The sequence below is a fragment of the Tursiops truncatus genome, chromosome 11 (assembly GCF_011762595.2).
Source record: "Tursiops truncatus isolate mTurTru1 chromosome 11, mTurTru1.mat.Y, whole genome shotgun sequence".
Lineage (NCBI taxonomy): Eukaryota > Metazoa > Chordata > Mammalia > Artiodactyla > Delphinidae > Tursiops > Tursiops truncatus.
The window spans coordinates 57,973,970-57,994,439 of NC_047044.1; the positions used below are offsets into that span (position 1 = coordinate 57,973,970).

The following is a 20,470-nucleotide window of genomic DNA, read 5'->3' on the forward strand; positions in this document are numbered from 1 at the left end:
TCTGAGCTTCTGTTTACTATGTATTGTTCAGTGTTTTTGGAAAACAGTGACTGGTCAATTAAAACTCCTGAATACAAAATTCCTAAAGACTTGGGACTCCTCTGGTGGTCCAGTGGCTGACTCTGTGCTCCCAATGTAGGGGACCCCAGTTCCATCCCTGTTCAGAGAACTGGATGCCACATACTGCAGCTACAAGTTCGCAGACCCAGCGCAGCCAAGTAAATAAAAAATTTTTAATTACTAAAGACTCATTAGTCCATCCTAACTCAGAATGAGTAGAAAGACTGGTATTATGCTTTCAGCAAGAGATGTTTTAGGCTTCCAATATGTCTAGCATTAAAACATTTTAATGCTTTAATATTAGAGCCCTTGATAAAAACCGGTATAATTGCCCATAAAATAAATTACAGAATATATTGTGCTTGTGCAAAAGAGTGTTTGGTTCTTGAAGACAACAGAAACATAAAGACTTGACTTCCCTAGCTGATTTGCCTTCTCATCCATATATGAGAATTGTAGAAACAAAGGGCACAGAACTGGTTTCCGTCTGCAAACTTGCCCAGTTTATAAAGAAACCCAAAGAAAGAAAATACGTCCTTCCTTAGCTAATCATTAACAGAGTTAGAAAAGTCAGTGGGCTTGCTGGGAAAGAAAGGGGAATGGTCAAAATGTAGTTTTGTTTGTCTAAGGAGATGGCTATTGCTGGCCCTTCTGAAGGTAAATGGACTGCATTGACAAGTCTCCCAGATCACTATTAGGTAGAAATTCTATTAACAATTTTAACACTTTTTAAGTAATGTACATAATTTAATCTTCCTAACAATCCTATGAAGCAGCTACTGTTATCCCCATTTCATAGATAAGGAAACTGAGGCATATATGTGTTAATTAAATTGCCGAAGGCCGCCATTAGGTAACCTAGCTGAGATTCAAACAAAGGAGTCTGGCTTCAAAATCCATGTTCTTATTCACTCCATAATATTGCCACTCCTATCTAAAGAGAATTTCAGAATTTTTCATTCCTAGTAAACTCCACTCATTTAATCCTAATTCACTAATCCTAATCTTCACTTCACTATGGTAAAATATCAGAAATTTTAAAGTAGCTTTCAAAGCATTGCTTATCTTAAAAGGCAGCCACCATTGTCTTAAAGCCACTGGCTCAAATAGTGTTAGCTGGTTTAGGTAATGTATGTGTTGAGTCCTTTTGGAGAGAGGATATGGGAGTCAGGATCCCTAGCCTTTTCATTAAGAAAACACTGTTACATTCTACTTTTCAAAAATCCTACTGTATAAAGCGTGGGATCCTGGGCCTCTAGAACGGATGAGTTTCAGGATATAATGTCCAAAACAAGCAAAAAGAATTGTATATGCGCCTATGTTCTTTTTTCTGAATAGGGGAATTTACACCTTTATAATAATCTCAGTCTAAATTATGTATTCCAAAAATAAAATTGAGGATTAACCTAGGTCACAGCTATCTTCCAATGGTGTGAATACAATCTCTGTGGCATTCAGCATTACTTAACACCATATTTTCCTGAATTATTTGAGAAAAGGAAGTCAGAAAGTAGCAGTAATACTGCTGTGGCTACTTTACCGACGGGGGAGCAGAGTTTGCTTCTCCTACAATTGCCCTTCGCGTATCAAAAATGCCTCGACTTGGGGGACGGGAAGGGGTCGGCTATCTTAGGACTGCATGGCTCAGAGAAGAGAGTTCCTGCCAGGCCAGCGAGTCCTGTTCTAAATTCATACCCTTATTTAGACCTCGTCACCACCCCAGACTGGAAATACCCGAACGGCTCACTGGTTAAAGGAAGTGACTGCCGGCAGCTCCTGACCCGGAATCGGATCCTGGTCCCGCCCCCTCCGCCAGGCTTCGTTCTGCAACAGGCGTGGGTCACGCTCTCGCCAGCTTTCTTTCTGCCGCCATCTTGGTTCCGCGTTCCCCGCACAGTAAGTGCTGTCTTCGTCACGACTTTTTATCCGTAGCCATCCGTCTTTCTTGCGGGCTGAGCCGCCCCGAGGACTGGGAACTAAGGAGAATTGGAGGTTTTATGGGGCCACCGGGTTCCTGCTTAGCCCTGGGCAGTGTGGCCTTGGGGCCTCCGGACAAAATGGGGTCTGCTGTTGGTGTCCTGGCAAAAGCAGGGCAGAAAGGCCGTAGGCCGCGAGTCCAGGGCTGGGGAGATAGGAGCCGTTGCGGCGTCGGGGATGGAAGTGGGTTGCGTCTGGTGTTGGGAACCGCTTCACGAGAACCTAGAGGAGGTTAAGGGGTCACAGCCTTGGAACAGCTCCTCCGCACGCGCGCGCGCGCTCACACACACACACTCTTCTTATTGTGACAAGCGAGTGTTGGGACCTAGGACACCCTGTTTCTTCTCCTGGGTCCTGAAAGTCGGAAAACGGCAGTCCTTGAGGTCCTAGCCCAGGAAGCGGGGCGGGGGGGCGGGGCGGCGAGGGGAGACGACTGTTCAAGGTAGCGTCTGAAGTCTCCCATCCCGTGCTCAGGAGCCAGACCGCGAGCCTCTCCCTCGGGTGGAGAACGCAGTGGTAATTGCTTCTGTGTGGGATTTGGAGTGTGGAATAAAACGAATCCCTGGGCACTGGGAAATCCGCTCTCTGCAGAGTGTAGAGGAGCGGTAAAAGGTGGTGGTTCTGCTGATCAAAAATGGGAGGGTTACGTCGTGGTTTTCACCTATTCCAGCTGCTTTGGGGAGGGTTGTCCCACGCTTATGGTTTTCTAACAGCCCTCCGCAGTTTGAAGCTTCACTGTGGGTTGGGCAGCAGAACGGATCCGAGTCATTTCAGGCCTCCTTTTTATTCCCTTCAGAAATGCCCGGTGAAGCCACAGAAACCGTCCCTGCTACAGAGCAGGAGTTGCCACAGCCCCAGGCTGAGACAGGTAGGTTCCCCTAGACCCCTTGCCCTTGATTAAGATAGTAAGATCGACCCTAAAACTATTTGGTGGGTTAAGTGACAAATAGAATATACTTGTGTATTTCAGTGTTGACTCTCATTAAAGAAGATAGGGCTGTAGCTTTACCAGGGAGTAGAGTCCACAATAGTAGCTTTCCTGAAAGGACTTGCTTAGAGAGTGGAATAAAAACCGTATATTTAAGATTCGGGAACATTAAAAGCTCCATGGCTTGCTTTGTAGGTTATGAGAGCTGCTTCAAAGGTAGCTCTGTTGTGGAAGCCTCCCCTCACATAGGAAAACTGAGCAGGAAAGGGACTCTGATTCTTACCTGTTGGAACTAGGTGACACACTGGCAGGTCCAGGAGACCTGAGCTTTTGTGAAGTTCCAGCCAGCAGGTTGCAAGGTTTTAGATGGCAGTGCTTGGCATTGTGCCATCATCACATGCCTGGATAAGATGTTTGCTGATGGTAAATGTGTCCTACTGGGCCCCAGGCCCTCCTAGATTGGTTAACTTGTTTTATGGATTGGTGCTGAGACGTTTCTAGCGTGCTGGAACAGTGCCTGCATCAACAGCTTATCTGGAACCCAGAATTGAAATAGAGCCTTCCTTTGACTGCTCTTCGGCTTTGGAATTAATGAATGTAGAACATAGTGTAAGGCAAGTTTTGAATTCTGATTAAAGTACATTTCTATAAAACTTGAGAAGGGGTAGGGAAAAAATTTTTTTATGGTAGTCTTCTTGCTGATTAGTTGTGCAGAGCTAAATGAAGGGAATTTTCAGGCTGTGACCTCCATCCTCACCTTTTTTATTCCCCCTTTATGGTAAATGCATTATTGTCTTTTAAACTCCACCTGTGACTTAACGGCAATTTTTGTCTCCTTCTGGAATTAAAATAGAGTTGTTTATAGTTGAAAGCATTAAGGTTCTCCCTCCCCACCTGTCTGATTTTAGCAGCTGAAGGGATTAATACAGCTGCTAGCAAACAAAAAGGAGGGGGCCTCTGAGCTGGGAAGTAAACTATATGAAATCCTTGAACTGCAAGGGACTTAAGGAAGGTAAAAATAAAGGATGGTCTCTAAAAGATTCTGTAGTTTCAGTGCTAACAAAACTTTAGAGAATCTCAACTTGATTTTACAAATGTGGAGACTGAAATTCAGATGAATTTAGAATAATCTGGATCAAGCTTCAAAATTAATGCTATTTGCTTCTGAAGCAATCCTTAGTGCTGTTAAACTTATTCCGGAATATTTTGAGATTGCACAGTAGGTTAGATGATAATATTAAGTAAGCACCCGTGATGAACACTTGGAGTATTTTTAATACATAACTATAATTAAATAATTATTAGAATGAATGAGGAAACTGACTCGGGATTCGTTATGGTGTCTAAAGCAAGTAATTTGGGCCTTAATCCCATCTTGAGGTCCAGTGAGATTAAAACATTCTAAGTTTCAAATTCTGATTAATATGTTTGAGAACATTTGCACTGTAATCATAAGATTTTCACCTACCAGCTCTTGAGGAAAAACTGCTTGAGCCACCTGTCTTTTCTGTAGTTGGGGTACTTTTGGTTGAGTGAATTTGGATGCTATAAGCTTTTTTTTTTTTTTTTTTTTAAATAATACTCCCTTCTAGGTGTTGAGCATTTGTTGGTCTAATCCTGTGTTACCTCCTGATTAGTAAGCATGGTATTTTTTCATCATTTCGAAAACCTTTTGCTTAGGTTTACTCTAGTGCAGATAGTGCCTATTTTGGCAGAATGGCATACTCATCCGGATTAAGGGGTGGGGATCCAATGTATTTTCTCCACTCCAGTTCCCTACTTTCAAAATAGAACCACAGTCTGGTTTATTAAGTTGAGTTACAGTTTCATAATACAGTTCCTACCCTTGTGACTAAGCTGTCTCTCGTGGTCTAATTCATCTTAGATTGATGTTTGGAGACTTAACATTACTTAGAGACTGTAGAGTCCACCCATTTGTGGTTGGTTTTTTGTTTGACTTGGGTAAGGAAAATGAAGTGTAGGGAGGCTAAGTGAAGTAGTATTTAATACACAGTATTAAGGGTCAGATTTTTCCTGACTTAGTGGAAGCCTGAGCATTAAAAGGCCTGTTTTTTATCATTCAGCTCTGATTCCCCATCATTATTGCCACTGACTGTCTTCCTTGTTCCAGTTTTAAGTATTTGTTTCAGTTAGTTCATGCTCCTTGGGTAGACAGGGTAGAACTGTTCTAGTGGTGATTCTATGGCCTGTGAGAAAGACTTAGGGTTTGTTTGAGGGGGGAAGGGAAGAGCACAGCTGGGAAAGGGTAGAAAGCATGCTGTTCCCAACTTACTCCTGGGCCTGTGCTCCCCATTTAGAGACTAATAGGCTGCTCTTAGACTGTTTTTCACCCTAAAATATTTCACTTACTTTAGTAGAACTTGGGAAATGTGGGAGATGAGGAGAGGGATGTATTCTTACTTGACCACTGAAGTATGTTTGGGGAAGATTGCTGTTGCTTGTCACCTTTGTCTAATCCTGTATGGTGACTTTCATTCTCAGATTTAAAATTCCAATGTTTTCTGTGAGGCATGTTGTACCAAGTTGGGCTGTATAACTCACCTTTGTTTTTTTCCTTCCCTTTCCTCCTTTATCCTCTTTTTGTTTTTTGTTTTTTGTTTGTTTTTTTTTTTGCTTTTCTCCTCCAGCTTTGCTTCCTGTGTCTTCAGCCTTGAGTGTCACTGCTGCTTTAGGGCAGCCTAAACCTACCCCTACCCCTACCCCTCCTTGTTCCCTGGCCTCCCAGCAATGCCCTCTGGCAACCCCTAACCAGCCTTCCTCATTCCTTTCTCCCTCTACTATTGCCTCAACCCCTTTTGAAGCTCCTTTTCCTGAGTCATCCACTGGGACAGCCCTGCCTTTGGGAGCTGCCCCTCCCCCCACTGGCACCCCAGCTTTCCTACCAAACCTAATAGGGCCTCCCATCTCCCCAGCTGCCTTAGCTCTGGCCTCTCCCATAATAACTCCAACTCTGAAAGGTGTTCATTCCTCTTCAGCTCCCTTGGCTCTGGTGGCCTTGGCTCCCCACTCAGTTCAGAAGAGCTCTGGCTATCCACCTAACCCTCCTAGTTCACCTCCTTCGGTTGCTGTGATTGAGTCAGGGTCAGTGACGTCTCTATCAGCTCCAGTTGCTTCCTCAGAACCAAAGCCCTCTCCTCTTCAAGCTCCCTCTCAAGTAGTCCCTAATCCAAAAGGTACCCCCAGCCCTCCAGGTATAGTCAGTGCTGTTTCTTCCCATCTTGTAACTCCTTTGGTTTCTCTTCAGTCTGGACTAGCCTCATGTCCTCAGACGCCACCTGCCACTCCCTTAGCCATTCCTTCCCCTCAGGTCAAAGGCATCCCTATTTCCTCAGCTCTGACTTCTCCACAAAACCCTGCAAGCCTCAGCCTAAAGGGACCCCTTAGTCCACCTGCTGCTTTATCTCTTTCAACTCAGTCTATTCCTGTGGCTCCTCATGCCCCCCCAGTTTTCCTCACTTCTCTTGGTTCTCCTGTTCAACCTTCAGGTTCTAATATTCTGTCAGATCCCATAGAGGATACTGTTTCTGTAGATCATTCTTCCACGGGTACCTCTTACCCTTCTCAGAGATCTCTAATTTCTCCCCTTCTTTCCAAAAATGAGGTGGTTCCTACTGCTGAGGCTGCTTTTCCAGGGGGAGCTCCAACTTCCCCTCTGGCTCTGTCTGCTGACAAAGGCCTCTCTACTATCACTGACATAGCCTCTTCCAATGTAGCTACCTCTTCTCTGATATCTCCTACAGCCTCTCTGATTCTCAAAGACTCTCCTAGTGCTGCTCATCAACCTTTGGTGGCCCAGATTCTTGGTTCTTCTCCAGGGAGGCCAGGCTTGAAAGAAGCTCCTGTTTCTTCTGTTGGAACCACCCCACTTGGGATGGCTAACTCCTCTACAGTTTCTGCAGCATCTATTACCTTTGAGGTAGCTACTTGTGTCTCTCTTCCAGTTTCATCAGGTCCCATGAGCAGTAAGGACTCAGTTTCCCAAACTGCCTTGGTTATGGCGCCTGTGGCTCCCAAAGAGCTTCCTACTCCTCAAGTAACCACCACTCTGGGGATACCTGTCTCTCAACCTCTGCCAGCCCCCGAGAACCCCAAAAGTCTCCCTGTTTCACCAGCCCTGGCAGCCCCTAAAAATCTCCCTTCTCTCCAAAGTACATCATCTTCTCTGGAGATAGCTCTTTCTCCTGAAGCCACCTTAGCAAAGAAAAGCTTCCTAGAGCCTCTCCCTCTAGTTAAGCCAGCCAGTACTACTACCTCTTCTCTGGGGGTCAACTCCCCAACCTCTATAATCAAGACAGATTCTTATGCAAGCCCAGATCCAACTAGTCTGCTTCTCAAAAGTTCTCTCACTACCCCAATCGTAAGTACATTTCCTTTGGAAAGCACTGCCATTGATGGGATGGCTCCTACAACTGCCAAAGGTACCTCCACTCCTATACCTGTAGCCAGTCCTTTTCTAGAAGGAGCTGTCTCTTTAGATTCTAAAAGCCACCCTGCCAAGAAGAGTACTTCCACTCTTACTACTTTACCTTTGGTCCCTCCAACCTCTGAAAGTTGCCCTCTGGCTCCAGCTGTGACTTTATCTCCCCAGAATGTTTCTGCTTCTCCAGCTGCTGTGGCACAGGTCCCTGAAATTCCCAAGTCTGAGTCTTTTCCCCCTCTTCCTCCAGCTGGTACTCCTCAAGGTGCAAAGAAAGTTCATGGTATTTCTCAAACTTCAGCATTGGCACCTGTGGCTTCCTCTCCTGAAGGGTACCCAACTGAGGATTCTGGTGCTTCTGTTACTGCATCTTCCAAAGGAACTTACCTAACTGACTCCCCATCTCCTTTAGGGACTAGTGTGTCTCCTCAAACCAAAAGAACTCCAACCAAGAAGGGTTCAGCTACTACTACCTTAAGTCTTGCTCCTTCTGTTTCTAAAAGTGTACCTGCTATCCCTGATACTCCTGCTGGAAATCTGTCATTCACTGTTTCTCCAGTTGAACCTTCCTCTCTTCCAGAGGCCAATCTTTCTTTTCATGTCCGTAAAGGATCACTAGCCAAGAAGCATTCCCCTACTCCCCCATCCCCCAAAGAGGCTCCCATTCCCCTACCTATGTCTTCTCCTTCCCCCAAAGCAGGGCCAGCAACCCCATCCCCTAAAGAAACCCTAACTCCTCCAGCTGTGACTCCTTCCTCCCCCAAAGGAGCCCCAGCAACTCTGTCTCCCAGAGAGTCCCCAGCTACCCCATCTCCCAAAGAGGCCCCCAGTCCCTCAGTTGTGGCTCCTCCTTCCCCCAAAGGGGGACCAGCAACCTCATTACCTAAAGAGACCCCCACTCCTCCAGCTGTGACTCCTTCCTCCCCCAAAGGAGCCCCAACTACCCCACCTCCCAAAGGAGCCCTTACTTCCCCCAAAGGGGGCCCAGCAACCCCATCTCCCAGAGAGCCCCTCACTCCATCAGCTGCAGCTCCTCCCTCTCCCAAAGGGGGCCCAGCAACCACATCTCCCAAAAGAGCCCCAGCTACCCCACCTCCAAAGGGGGGCTCCACTCCCCCAGCTGTGGCTCCTCCCTCCCCCAAAGGAGGCCCAGCAACTCCATCTCCCAAAGAGGCTCCTGTTCCCTCAGCTCTGACTCCTTCCTCCCTCAAAGGGACTCCAGCCCCCATAAGAGCTCCAGCTATCCCACCTCCCATAGAGGATTCCACTCCCCCAGCTGTGGTTCCTCCCTCCCCCAAAGGAGGCCCAGCAACTCCGTCTCCCAAAAGAGCCTCAGCTGCCCCACCTCCCAAAAGAGATTCCACTCCCCCAGTTATGGTTCCTCACACCCCCAAAGAGGCCCCAGCAACTCCACTCAAAGGAGCCTCCACTCCCTCAGCTGTGGCTCCTCCCTCTCCAAAAAAGGCCCCAGCAACTCCATCACTCAAAGGAATCCCCACTCCCTCAGCTGTGGCTCCTCCCTCCCCCAAAGGGGGCCCAGCAACTCCATCTCCCAAAAGAGCCCCAGCTACTTCACCTCTCAAAGGAGACCCTACTCCCCCATCTGTGGCTCCTCCCTCCCCCAAAAAAGCCTCAGCAACTCTGGTCCCCAAAGAGTCTCCAGCAACCCCAGACCCCAAAGAAGTCCCCACTTCCCCAGCCATGGCTCCTTCCTCCCCCAAAGGGGGCCCAGCAACTCCATCTCCCAGAAGAGCCCCAGCTGCCCCACCTCTCAGAGGAGACCCTACTCCGCCATCTGTGACTCCTCCCTCCCCAAAAAGAGCCTCAGCAACTCCAGCTCTCAAAGAGGTCCCTACTCCCTCAGCTGTAACTCCTTCCTCCCCCCAAAAGTCTCTAGCCCCGAAAGGGGGGCCAGCAACCTCATCCTCCAAAGGGGCTCCCACTCCCCCAGCTGTGATTCCTCCCTCCCCCAAAGAGCCCTGTACTTCCCCAGTTTCAGTCACATGTCCCTTGGGGTCCACTGCACCTCAGGCATCTAAAGGGCCCCCAATAAAGAAAGGCCCCACAGCTCTCAAAGCAGTGCTTGATGCTCCAGCTCTAGAAAGTGCACCAGTCGTCACAGCTCCCACTCAGAAGAAGAGTTCTGTTTCACCTCCTGTGTGCCCAGATCCCTCAGCTCAGAATGGTACTAAAGGATCCCTTCCTGCAGTGGCTCCAGCTCCTCTACTGACAGTCTGCACTCAGAAAGGTTCTTCTCCAAAGGCTCCAAAAGCCCTCCCTACTTCTCTCTTAAAGGGCAAAGACTCTTTCCATTCCCCAAAGGGCCCCTTGGCTCCTCCTGAGTCTGAGACGTCTACCCCTTCAGCAGCAGCTGCCCCAGAGAAGGTCCTTCCTAAAGCTGGATCTGCATCTGTCTCTCCAGCACCTACCCCATCAGTCTCTCTGCCTCTTGCTCCCTCCCCAGTTCCCCCTCTGCTCCCTAAACAGCAATCTCTGCCGTCCTCACCTGGGCTGGTGCTGGAATCACCCCGTAAGCCCTCAGCCCCTGCTGATGAGGATGAGCTGCCGCCTCTGATTCCCCCGGAGCCAATCTCGGGGGGAGTGCCTTTCCAGCCGGTCCTCGTCAACATGCCCACCCCCAAACCTGCTGGGATCCCTGCCCCAACCCCCTCTGCCAAGCAGCCTGTTCTGAAGAATAATAAGGGTATTTGCCTTGGTTTGCCGTGTGCATGGTGTGTTGCCCACAACCCTCTGGGGGCTACCCACCGATACTAACCGTAGGATGCGCCGCTTTCTCCAGTATATCTGCTTGTGTTTGGACGTAGAACGATAAGTTTAAATGCCAAAGCTCTAGGAATATGAAACAATCTTGGTTTTCACCTCAGATGGTCTGTTGTGTACCATCCTGTGTAATGTGGTTCAGACTAACTCTGGATCTGTCATCTTTTTTACCTAACTGATCTGACATTGAAAACCAAGACCTTCTAGACCTTTAATTTGCTCTAAACTCTACTATATCACTAACTTTGTCCCTGGGCCTGGGATTTGCTAAAATATTGGGAAATCTAGAACTACTTGAATTTCTTTTCACATCTTAGACTTAGTAATAACCAGTGCCCAGGGACTCCCTTTTCTTAAAAGACCTATTTTTCCTAGCCTGGGAATGGTGCAGGTGTATGCTTTTTCCCTTAGTAGTCTATTGATGCTTGGCCTTTGAATTGAGGGAAACTTAAATATGTGAATTATTTTTGGAAGAAATGGAAGAGGTCACAAGAGAGTATCTAGTAGAGGTGGCTACAGAACTGTAGATCAGCATTTTTGAGAATCTTCAAGCTGTGTTGATTAGATCAAACTGCTAGGGTGAGTGGTTTGAAAATAAGGCTAAATGTGTGTACACAACTGCTTTTGGCCTCCCCCAACCCAGTTTAAAGGATGAGGGGAAATCGTCCCCCACCCCACCCCCAGTCTGCCTCCACAATGTGATCTTACTTTTTTTTCACTTAAGTATATCTGGAGGCACCTTGTTTACCAGAACCTTTCTAAGACGGTTGGGCTCTTGGGTAGAATTTGGCGTTACATAAGTCATTGGTGTTTACCTGTGCCATAAGTGAAGACCTTGAGGGAAAGGAAGCAGTTACATAAACTGCTCGGCTGTATCTAGTAATTATCTCTCGTTTCTGGGGCTGGGTCTTTAATAGATGTGTACACACTAGTTTGTGACTGAGTTGGAGGCTATCGTATCAGTACGAGCTGGCTTCATACAAGTCAGTTGGTTTACACTTAATTTTGCGAGGTCTAGCATAAGCCAGTGACCTCTAGTCTGGGGAGGCCATGGTGAGGTGCCTCTTCCTTGTAATCTTTACTATAAAATAGTAAAAGTTACTTGTCTTCTTAGGGTCTGGAACAGAATCTGATAGTGATGAATCAGTACCAGAGCTTGAGGAACAGGATTCTACACAGGCAACCACACAACAAGCCCAGGTAGGTATTCTCATTTTTTTTTTTTTTTTAATAAATTTACTTATTTATTTTTGGCTGAATTGGGTCTTCATTGTTGCGTGTGGGCTTTCTCTAGTTGCGGCGGGCGAGGTTTACTCTTTGTTGAGGTGCGTGGGCTCCTCATTGCGGTGGCTTCTGTTGTGGAGCGTGGGCTCTAGGCACATGGGCTTCAGTAGTTGTGGCACATGGGCTCAGTAGTTGTGGCTCACAGGCTCTAGAGCACAGGCTTAGTAGTTGTGGCGCACGGGCTTAGTTGCTCCGCGGCATGTGGGATTTTGCCGGACCAGGGCTCAAACCTGTGTCCCCTGCATTGGCAGGCGGATTCTTAACCACTGCACCAGGTGGGTATTCTCTTAACTTACTAGTGTAAGTACTAGTAAGTTAAGGAGGTCAAGGAAGCATTGGAGGACCAGTGTTGATCAGAGAAGCTGACTTACGTATTTGGAGCTGTGAATCTTCATAAAGGGAAAACCACATAGGGATTGTGGTATCGAGGTCTTACATTCCAGTTTACTCATAGCTGTTTGATCTTCTTAGCTGGCAGCGGCAGCTGAAATCGATGAAGAACCAGTCAGTAAAGCAAAACAGAGCCGGAGTGAAAAGAAGGCACGGAAGGTAAGAGTTTAAGTTATAAAGAAGGATTAAAGGTGCTGATGAAGCACCTTTCGAGAGGGGAAACTGTGGTGGAACTCTTGGTAGTGGTATAAACACGTTTAGTTAAACTAACAGAAGTTAACTATGGCAGAAAGCCCAGGAGGCCTGGAAATCAATTCTGTATTTTTCCTTTTCTTAGCCCACAGAAAGTCTTTGCTTAGAATGTAGTTTTATTATGTTCCTTACTTCCTGAAGCTGCTTCTAAAGAAGTTGAAAACCTGATGTTCTTTTTTATTCTTTAGGCTATGTCCAAACTGGGTCTTCGACAGGTTACAGGGGTTACTAGAGTCACTATCCGGAAATCTAAGAATATCCTTTTTGTCATCACAAAACCAGATGTATACAAGAGCCCAGCTTCAGATACCTACATAGTTTTTGGGGAAGCCAAGGTAAGGAAAGTTCTTGGGAGTTGCTCTAGACCGGGGTTTCTCAACCTCAGCGCTATTGACATTTTGGGTCAAATAATTCTTTGTTGTGGAAGGGCTGTCTGTTTAGCAACATCACTTGCAGTGTGATGGGGAACAAAATCACCACCACCCCCAGTGGAGAACCACTGCTTTAGACCTAAGTTATTTCTTTGCAGTAATATATAATCCAAGTGAGGCCGCGTGATTTAAAGATACGTAGTAAGTTAATGTGAAGTGGGTTTAAGAGCGGGAGTTTGGAAAAGATATAAATGATTTCTTTGGTTTGCTGCTGATCAATCTACTCACATGAATCTCTCTATTTTCTGCCTTATAGATCGAGGATTTATCTCAGCAAGCACAGTTAGCAGCTGCTGAGAAATTCAAAGTTCAGGGTGAAGCTGTCTCAAACATTCAAGAAAACACACAGACTCCAACTGTACAAGAGGAGAGTGAAGAGGAAGAGGTATATAAGGAAATCTTTTGTGCTTTTAATCCTCACAAGATAATATTATGTTTGTATTGATGGGTGGATTCTATATTATTTTAGGCTCTTGAACTCCATAGAGTTAAGTAGCTTTTGAGTTATATTAAGAGCTAGATTCAGGAGATGCCTGACAGAACTACTGAAGTTGTTCTTGCCTTTAGTTTATTAAGTGTTTTTTCTCTCTCTTTTAGGTTGATGAAACAGGTGTGGAAGTTAAGGACATAGAATTGGTCATGTCACAAGCAAATGTGTCGAGAGCAAAGGCAGTCCGAGCCCTGAAGAACAACAGTAATGATATTGTAAATGCTATTATGGTAAGTGTCCAAGCCTTTATTCCTTGACTCCCTCTGCCCTAACCAGTCGTGGGTGACTTTATTTTCTGTGCTTAATATCAGCCAATTAGGAAGCCTCTTTCCAAAGCCTTTTCTGAGTTGCCTCAGGTTTTAGTGACCTGAATTCTCTCAATTTGCCTGTAACCACCTCTGATGATCTCTTTTCTCTTACAGGAATTAACAATGTAACCATCTTGAAAAGAGGACCTTTTTTTGGTGTTTCAAAAGAGTAACTGCAGCTGGGTTTGAAATTTGTACTGTTTCTATCATTAATAAAGTTATGGCTTCTTGTTGGATGAACTCAGTTGGTGCTTGATCTCTTCCCCCCAAAAAACATGAAAGCCCTAGAAATGAAAAGGTTTAGTACTTCAGGTTCCCCTCTTAAAACCTAGCCTTTTCACCTCTTGTGAGATGATAACTGTTCAGGCTATCTATTAGGAACTTCTTGTTCTCAGAGACAACTGAAAGTTTCTCATTTCTTTCCCAGATGTTAACTAGTAGCAAATCCTGATTATTCTTATTCATTTTTTTAAATAAATTTATTTACTTTTTATTATTTACTTTTGGCTGCGTTGGGTCTTCGTTGCGGTGCGCAGGCTTCTCATTGCAGTGGCTTCTCGTTGCAGAGCATGGAGGCACGCGGGCTTAGTTGCTCCGCGGCATGTGGGATCTTCCCAGACCAGGGCTCAAACCTGTGTCCCCTGCGTTGGCAGGCGGATTCTTAACCACTGCGCCACCAGGGAAGTCCCTGATTCTTCTTTATTTAATAATTATCCCCTTCTCTGACCTGCGATCTTTCTGAATACATATTGGGCCCCGTCTGGCTTCTGTGGCAAGCATTTCATGTTGGTTACATCTTGTCATGTAAGAGCTTGGGACAAAGTTGGAGAGAATGCATAGTGGGTGGGGGTGAAATGACAGTACTTTGTAGCAAATGAAAAGGTACCTCACGAAGGAGAGATTTTGACTATTGATATACAGTACAAGCACTCTGCTCTTAGACATACACTGTACAGGTATATATTAATCTACAAAGTAAATTATGATTAGGGTAGCCATAGTTATGCTAGGATAATAAATGAAAACCAGAACTGTACCAGGCAAACTGGTACATATAATTAGCCAGTTTGTGATAAATATAGATAGCTCTATAGAAGTCCTAAGAAGAATGAAAGTTCTGCGTTTAGGTTGTTAGGAAATGGTTTGGGGAAAAGTGGAGGGCTTAAAATTTGGAAATAGGAAGCCTACAAGTAAATGTAGAGTCAAGAATCCTAAAATGAATAAGTGGTAAGACACTTAGAATGAATATTAGGATAAGAATAAATCAGACTAACATTGCTGAAGGCTTTTGGAACTAAAGTTTAGATCTTTTTTTATTATTTTCTCAATCTCTGAGAAAGTAGGCATTATTTTAGCAGTTGTGATTAAAAGCTGAGGACCAAAGAGGTTAAATGACTTCCACAAAGACCAGAGCCCTTTCGCTGTGGTAGGCTACTCTGGAGAAGCACAGATGGGTGTCTGGGGGAGGATGATGATCTGCTTCCATTTCACTGGAGTAGAACAAATTAGATCATTAAATGAACAAAGTCTCATGAGGCTAAAGTCTGCCAAGTCTGAGTCAGCCTAGTAATTCTCATTTCAGGAAGAAATTAGGGATATTAACTCATTTCCTCACCCTTCCCTCTACAGAGTTCACAAACTGCCAATTCTTGGTTACATTTTTAGAGAAGTATCTTGTTGAAGGCTACTACTGCCACTGGTAACTGTAATGCTCTTTATTTCCACCTCAAAGACCTTGCTGTTGCTACCCCTTCTACCATGTATTACTGGCAAACCTCAGAGATGTGGCTTCGGTTGCAGACCACCACAATAAACAAATATCACAGTACAGTGAGTCATGAATTTTTTTTGGTTTTCCAGTGCATATAGAAGTTATGTATACACTACATTGTAGTCTATTAGTGTGTGATACCATTATGTCTAAAAAACAGTGTACAGCAAGTCCCCTACATATGAATGAGTTCTGAGAGCACATTCGTAAGTCCAGTTTGTTCGTAAGTCCAATAATTAGCCTAGGTACCCAACTAACAATCGGCTATGTAGTATAGTACTGTACTATAACAGGTTTATAATATTTTTCACACAATACATAAAAAGCAAACATTTTTAATCTTACAGTACATTACCTTGGACAACAGCTGGCATACAGGGGCTGGCATCGAGTGATCGGGTAAGAAGAGTTACTGGAGGACGGAGAGGAGGTGGGAGATGGTAGAGCTGAAGGACCGTCAGCAGTAGGAGACAGAGGGCAAGCTGCAATTTCACTCGCCTGACATTGATGGCACAGGTTCTGGTTCCTTGCTGGTTTCAATTCCATCTATCCCCTTGAGAAAACAATCCAGTGATGTCTGGGTAATAGCTCTTTTTTTCTAGTCATAGATGACACGGTAGCACTGGATTGCTTTCTGAACGGCTGCTGCAGCCTTCATGTACCGTTCTATGTTCAGGTCCTGTGCCTCAAAAACTAACAGTGCTGCCTCAAGTAAAGAAAATCCCCTTACCATTTGCTGTGTTGTGAATCTCTTCGGTTCTTCAGTTACTTCTTCCTCTTGTCTCTTCGTCCTTTCTCTGGGCCTCCAATTCCATTGTTACCACTTGGTGCTTGTTAGCAGTACCAGCTACATCACCACTGCTTTAACCTTGCTTCTGGACATCCTGGGCTTGGTAAAGATACTGTACTACTGTACTGTATATAGTACTGTACAGTAAAGTACACAGAAGCACAACCACTTCTGGATGAACGCACGTGACAACGTACACCAGACACAGGAACTAACTTACGTGACTGGACAAACGAACGCGTGTTTGCATCTTTGAAAGTTCTCAACTTGAAGGTTCGTATGTAGGGGACTTACTGTACAGGCAAGTGGTTAAGACTCCACGCTTCCACTGCAGGGGGCGCATGTTCGATCCCTGGTCAGGGAACTAAGATCCCACATGCCGTGCAGCATGGACAAAAAAATAATTAAAATAGTGTACATACCTTACTTAAAGAATATTGCTAAAAAATTCTATCATCTGAGCCTTCGAGTCATAATTCTTCATTTTACTGGTGGAGGGTCTTGTTGAAGGCCACTGACTGATCAGGTGGGGATTTCTGAAGGTTGGGGTAACTATTTTCTTGGCCACACCACATGACTTGCAGGATCTTAGTTCCCTGACCAGGGATAGAACCCCGGTCCTCAGCAGTGAGAGTGTGGAGTCCTAACCACTGGACCACCAGGGAACTCCCTGGGGTAACTTTCTTAAATAAGACAACAATGAAGTTTGCCACATCGATTGACTTTTCCCTTCACGAACGATTTCTCTGCAATGCTGTTTTGATAGCATTTTCACCCACAGCACTTATGTCAAAATTGGAGTCAATCTTCTCAAACCCTGCCGCTGCTATATCAACTAAGTTTATGTAGTAGTCTAAATTCTTTGTTGTCATTTCAAAATCTTCACAGTGTCTTCAGCAAGAGTAGATTCCATCTCAAGAAACTACTTTGCTCATCCATAAGAAGCAACTCATCCATTCACGTTCTATCATGAGATTGTAGCAATTCAGGTACATCTTCAGGCTCCACTTCTTATTCTAGTTCTCTTGCTGTTTCCACATCGGCAGTTACTTCCTCCACTGAAATCTTGAACCCCTTAAAGTCATTCATGAGTGTTGGAATGAACTTCCAAACTCTTGTTTAATATTGATGTTTTGACCTCTTCTCATGAGTCACTAATGTTCTTCATGGCATCTGGAATGGTGAATCTTTTCCAGAAGGTTTTCAATTTACTTTGCCCAGATTCCCAGAGGAATCACTATGGCAGCTATAAGCCTTACAAAATGTATTTCTTAAGTCATAAGAGTTGAAATTACCCCTTGATTCCTGGACTGCAGAATGGATGTGTTAGGTGTGAAAACAACATTAACTTCACTACATCTGTCAGAGCTCTTGGGTGACCAGGTGCATTGTCAATGAGCACAATGAGTATTTTGAAAGGAATCTTTTTTCTGGCAGTAAGTCAACAGTGGGTTTAAAATATTCAGTAAACCATGTTGTAAACAGATGTGCTGTCATCCAGGCTCTGTTGTCCCAGTTACAGAGCACAGGCAGAGTAGACTTAGCATAATTTTTAAGAGCCCTAGGATTTCTGGAATGGATGATAAATGAGCATTGGCTTCAACTTAAAAGTCACCAGCTGCATTATCCCCTAACGAGAGTCAGCCTGTCCTTTGAAACTTTGAAGCCGGGCATTGATTTCTCTCTACCTGTGAAAGTCCTGCATGGTATCTTCTTCCAATATAAAGCTGTTTTGTCTACACTGAAAATCTGTTTAGTATAGCCACCTTCATTAATTACCTGAGCTAGATCTTCTGGATAACTTTCTGCAGCTTCTACATCAGCACATGCTTCTTCACCTTGCCCTTCTGTGTCATGGAGATGGCTTACTTCCTTAAACCTCATGAACCAACCTCCACCAACGTCACATTTTTCTTCTGCAGCTTCCTCACCTCTGCACCTTCATCAAATCTAAGAGAGTTGGGGCCTTGCTCTGGATTAGGCTTTGGTTTAAGGGAATGTTGTGGCTGGTTTGATCTTCTGTCCAAACCACTAAAAATTCTCCATATCAGCAATAAGACAGTTTTGCTTTCTTTTGTGTGTTACTGGAGCAGCACTAATTTACTTTAAGAACTTTTTCATTGCATTCACAACTTGGCCAACTGTTTGGTGTAATTTAGGCCTAGCTTTCAACCTATCTCTGCTTTTGACATGGCTTCCTCACTAAGTTTAATCATTTCTAGCTCTTGATTTAAAAAAAGAGATGTGGGCTTCCCTGGTGGTGCAGTGGTTAAGATATCCGCCTGCCAGTGCAGGGGACACGGGTTCGAGCCCTGGTCCGGGAAGATCCCACATGCCGCGGAGCAACTAAGCCCGTGCGCCACAACTACTGAGCCTGCGCTCTAGAGTCCATGAGCCACAACTACTGAAGCCCACGCGCCTGGAGCCCGTTCTCCACAACAAGAGAAGCCGCCGCAATGAGAAGCCCACGCACCGCAACGAAGAGAAGCCCCTGCTTACTGCAACTAGAGAAAAGCCAGCGCGCAGCAACGATGACCCAACACAGCCAATAAATAAATTAATTTTTTAAAAACTGATGTTTTATAATTCCTGTACATGAGTTCCTACTCTTAATACATAGTTATAATATACCCAAAAAAGTTCGTGTTCTGCAAGTTTTAAAACTTTAAATAAAATTATATTGTGCATTACATATCTTCATGCAAATTGCCTTTCATTTCAACTTACTTTCCAAGATTTATCTATGATGATAGATGTAGTTCTATTCATTCTCTTCCTGGTCCATTGTAGTCTGCCTTTTTTTTTTAATATTCCCTATTTTTCTTTTTTTTTAAAAAGGGTTTTATTTATTTATTTATTTGGCTGCGTTGGGTCTTCGTTGCTGCACATGGGCTTTTTCTAGTTGCAGTGAGCAGGGGCTACTCTTCGTTGCGGTGTGCAGGCTTCTCATTGCAGTGGCTTCTGTTGCTGTGGAGCACAGGCTCTAGGCACACGGGCTTCAGTAGTTGTGGCATATGGTCTCAGTTGTGGCTCGCAGGCTCTAGATCACAGGCTCAGTAGTTGTGGTGCATGGGCTTAGTTGCTCCACAGCATGTGGGATCTTCCCCAACCAGGGCTCGAACCCATTTCCCCTGCATTGGCAGGTGGATTTTTAACCACTGTGCCACCCGAGAAGTCCCTGTAGTCTGCTGTTTAACTCTACCTCTCCAGCAAATGTTTCTTGTCCAGTTCACCTAGTTGCTAATACCCGTGGATACTCTTCATGCATGGCCGCATTTGTCTTTCTTCAAATTAGTTTTCTGACTTAGCAAGTTCATCTTCAGTTTCAAGATACCCAAAATTAGTTCTGTTATCTATCCTGTCAAAAATTTCCCATATGTATTTCCTGCTAACACAGCTAATGAACGACACAGCTATCCATTCATTCACATTAAAAAAAAAAAAAAAATGGAATTCCCTGGGTCCAGTGCTTAGGACTCTGCACCCTCACTGCCGAGAGCCCGGGTTCAATCCCTGGCTGGGGAACTAACATCCTGCAAGCTACGTGGTACAGCCAAAAATAAATAAATAGGGATTTCCCTGGTGGTCCAGTGGTTAAGAGTCCACACTCCCAATGCTGGGGGCCCGGGTTCGATCCCTGGTCAGGATCGAACTAAGGCCGCAACTAAGACCCAGCACAGCCAAATAAATAAATATTTTTAAAAATTATAAATAAATATAAATAATTTTTTTTTACTTTTTCTTTAAAAAAAGGAACTTGGTCTTTGCAACAAATTGTGTTGGGAAAACTAAATATCCACATGCAAAAGAATGAAGTTAGACCCTTATCTTACACCATATACAGTAAGTCCCCTACGTACAAACTTTCAAAGAGGCAAATGTGCGTTCCATCAGCGTCAGGTGTGAGTGAAATTGTAGCTTGCCCTCCGTCTCCTATTGCTGACAATCCTTCAGCTCTACCATTTCCCACCTCCTCTCCCTCCTCCAGTCAGTAACCCTTCTTTCCTGTTCACTTGATGCCAGCCCCTGTATGCCAGCTGTTGTCCAAGGTAATGTACTGTAAGATTAAAAATGTTTTCTTTAGTTTTTGTGTTTGTTTTTTATGTATTATGTGTGTGAAAAGTATTATAAATCTATTACAGTACAGTACTATATAGCAGATTGTGTTAGTTGGGTACCTAGACTAACTTTGTTGGACTTATGAACGCACTTTCAGAACAGAACTAATTCATATGTAGGGGACTTACTGTACAAAAATTAACTACAGGGAATTCCCTGGCAGTCCAGTGGTTAAGACTCGGTGCTTTCACTGCTGTGGGCCTAGGTTCGATCCCTGGTCGGGGAATTAAGTTCCCACAAGCCTCGCAGTGTAGCCAAAAAATAAATAAATAAAAAATAAAAAACTACAAATGGATCAAAGACCTAAATGTTAAGACCTAAAATCATAAAACTCTCATAAGAAAACATAGGGGTGGGCTTCCCTGGTGGCGCAGTGGTTGAGAGTCCGCCTGCCGATGTAGAGGACACGGGTTCGTGCCCTGGTCTGGGAAGATCCCACATGCCACGGAGC

The 20,470-nt window shown here is 44.8% G+C and overlaps 1 protein-coding gene across 3 annotated transcripts; it reads left to right on the forward strand.

Moving 5' to 3' along the window:
* Window positions 1–1,813: 1,813 nt before the first annotated feature.
* Window positions 1,814–13,583, forward strand: NACA (nascent polypeptide associated complex subunit alpha). 3 transcript variants are annotated; one of them, XM_033866445.2, is made up of 9 exons: window positions 1,814–1,956; window positions 2,834–2,905; window positions 5,614–10,107; window positions 11,299–11,384; window positions 11,940–12,017; window positions 12,299–12,445; window positions 12,798–12,926; window positions 13,139–13,261; window positions 13,454–13,583. In XM_033866445.2, the coding sequence occupies exons 2-9, from the start codon at window positions 2,836–2,838 to the stop codon at window positions 13,466–13,468; spliced, it is 5,142 nt and encodes a 1,713-aa protein (XP_033722336.1). In that variant the 5' UTR covers window positions 1,814–1,956; window positions 2,834–2,835; the 3' UTR covers window positions 13,469–13,583. The 3 variants fall into 3 exon arrangements, with proteins under 3 accessions (XP_033722336.1, XP_019773853.1, XP_019773852.1); XM_019918294.3 differs by lacking the exon at window positions 5,614–10,107 and having other exon boundaries at window positions 1,890–1,956; XM_019918293.3 differs by lacking the exons at window positions 5,614–10,107; window positions 13,454–13,583 and having other exon boundaries at window positions 1,894–1,956; window positions 13,139–13,303.
* The last annotated feature ends 6,887 nt before the right edge of the window (window positions 13,584–20,470 follow it).

Coding starts and splice junctions, on each gene's coding strand:
- NACA (XM_033866445.2), top strand. CDS start 2,836: ATGCCCGGTGAAGCCACAGAAACCGTCCCTGCTACAGAGCAGGAGTTG. Junction 10,108..11,298: donor TGTTCTGAAGAATAATAAGG/GTATTTGCCTTG, acceptor TTGTCTTCTTAG/GGTCTGGAACAGAATCTGAT. Junction 12,446..12,797: donor TAGTTTTTGGGGAAGCCAAG/GTAAGGAAAGTT, acceptor TCTGCCTTATAG/ATCGAGGATTTATCTCAGCA.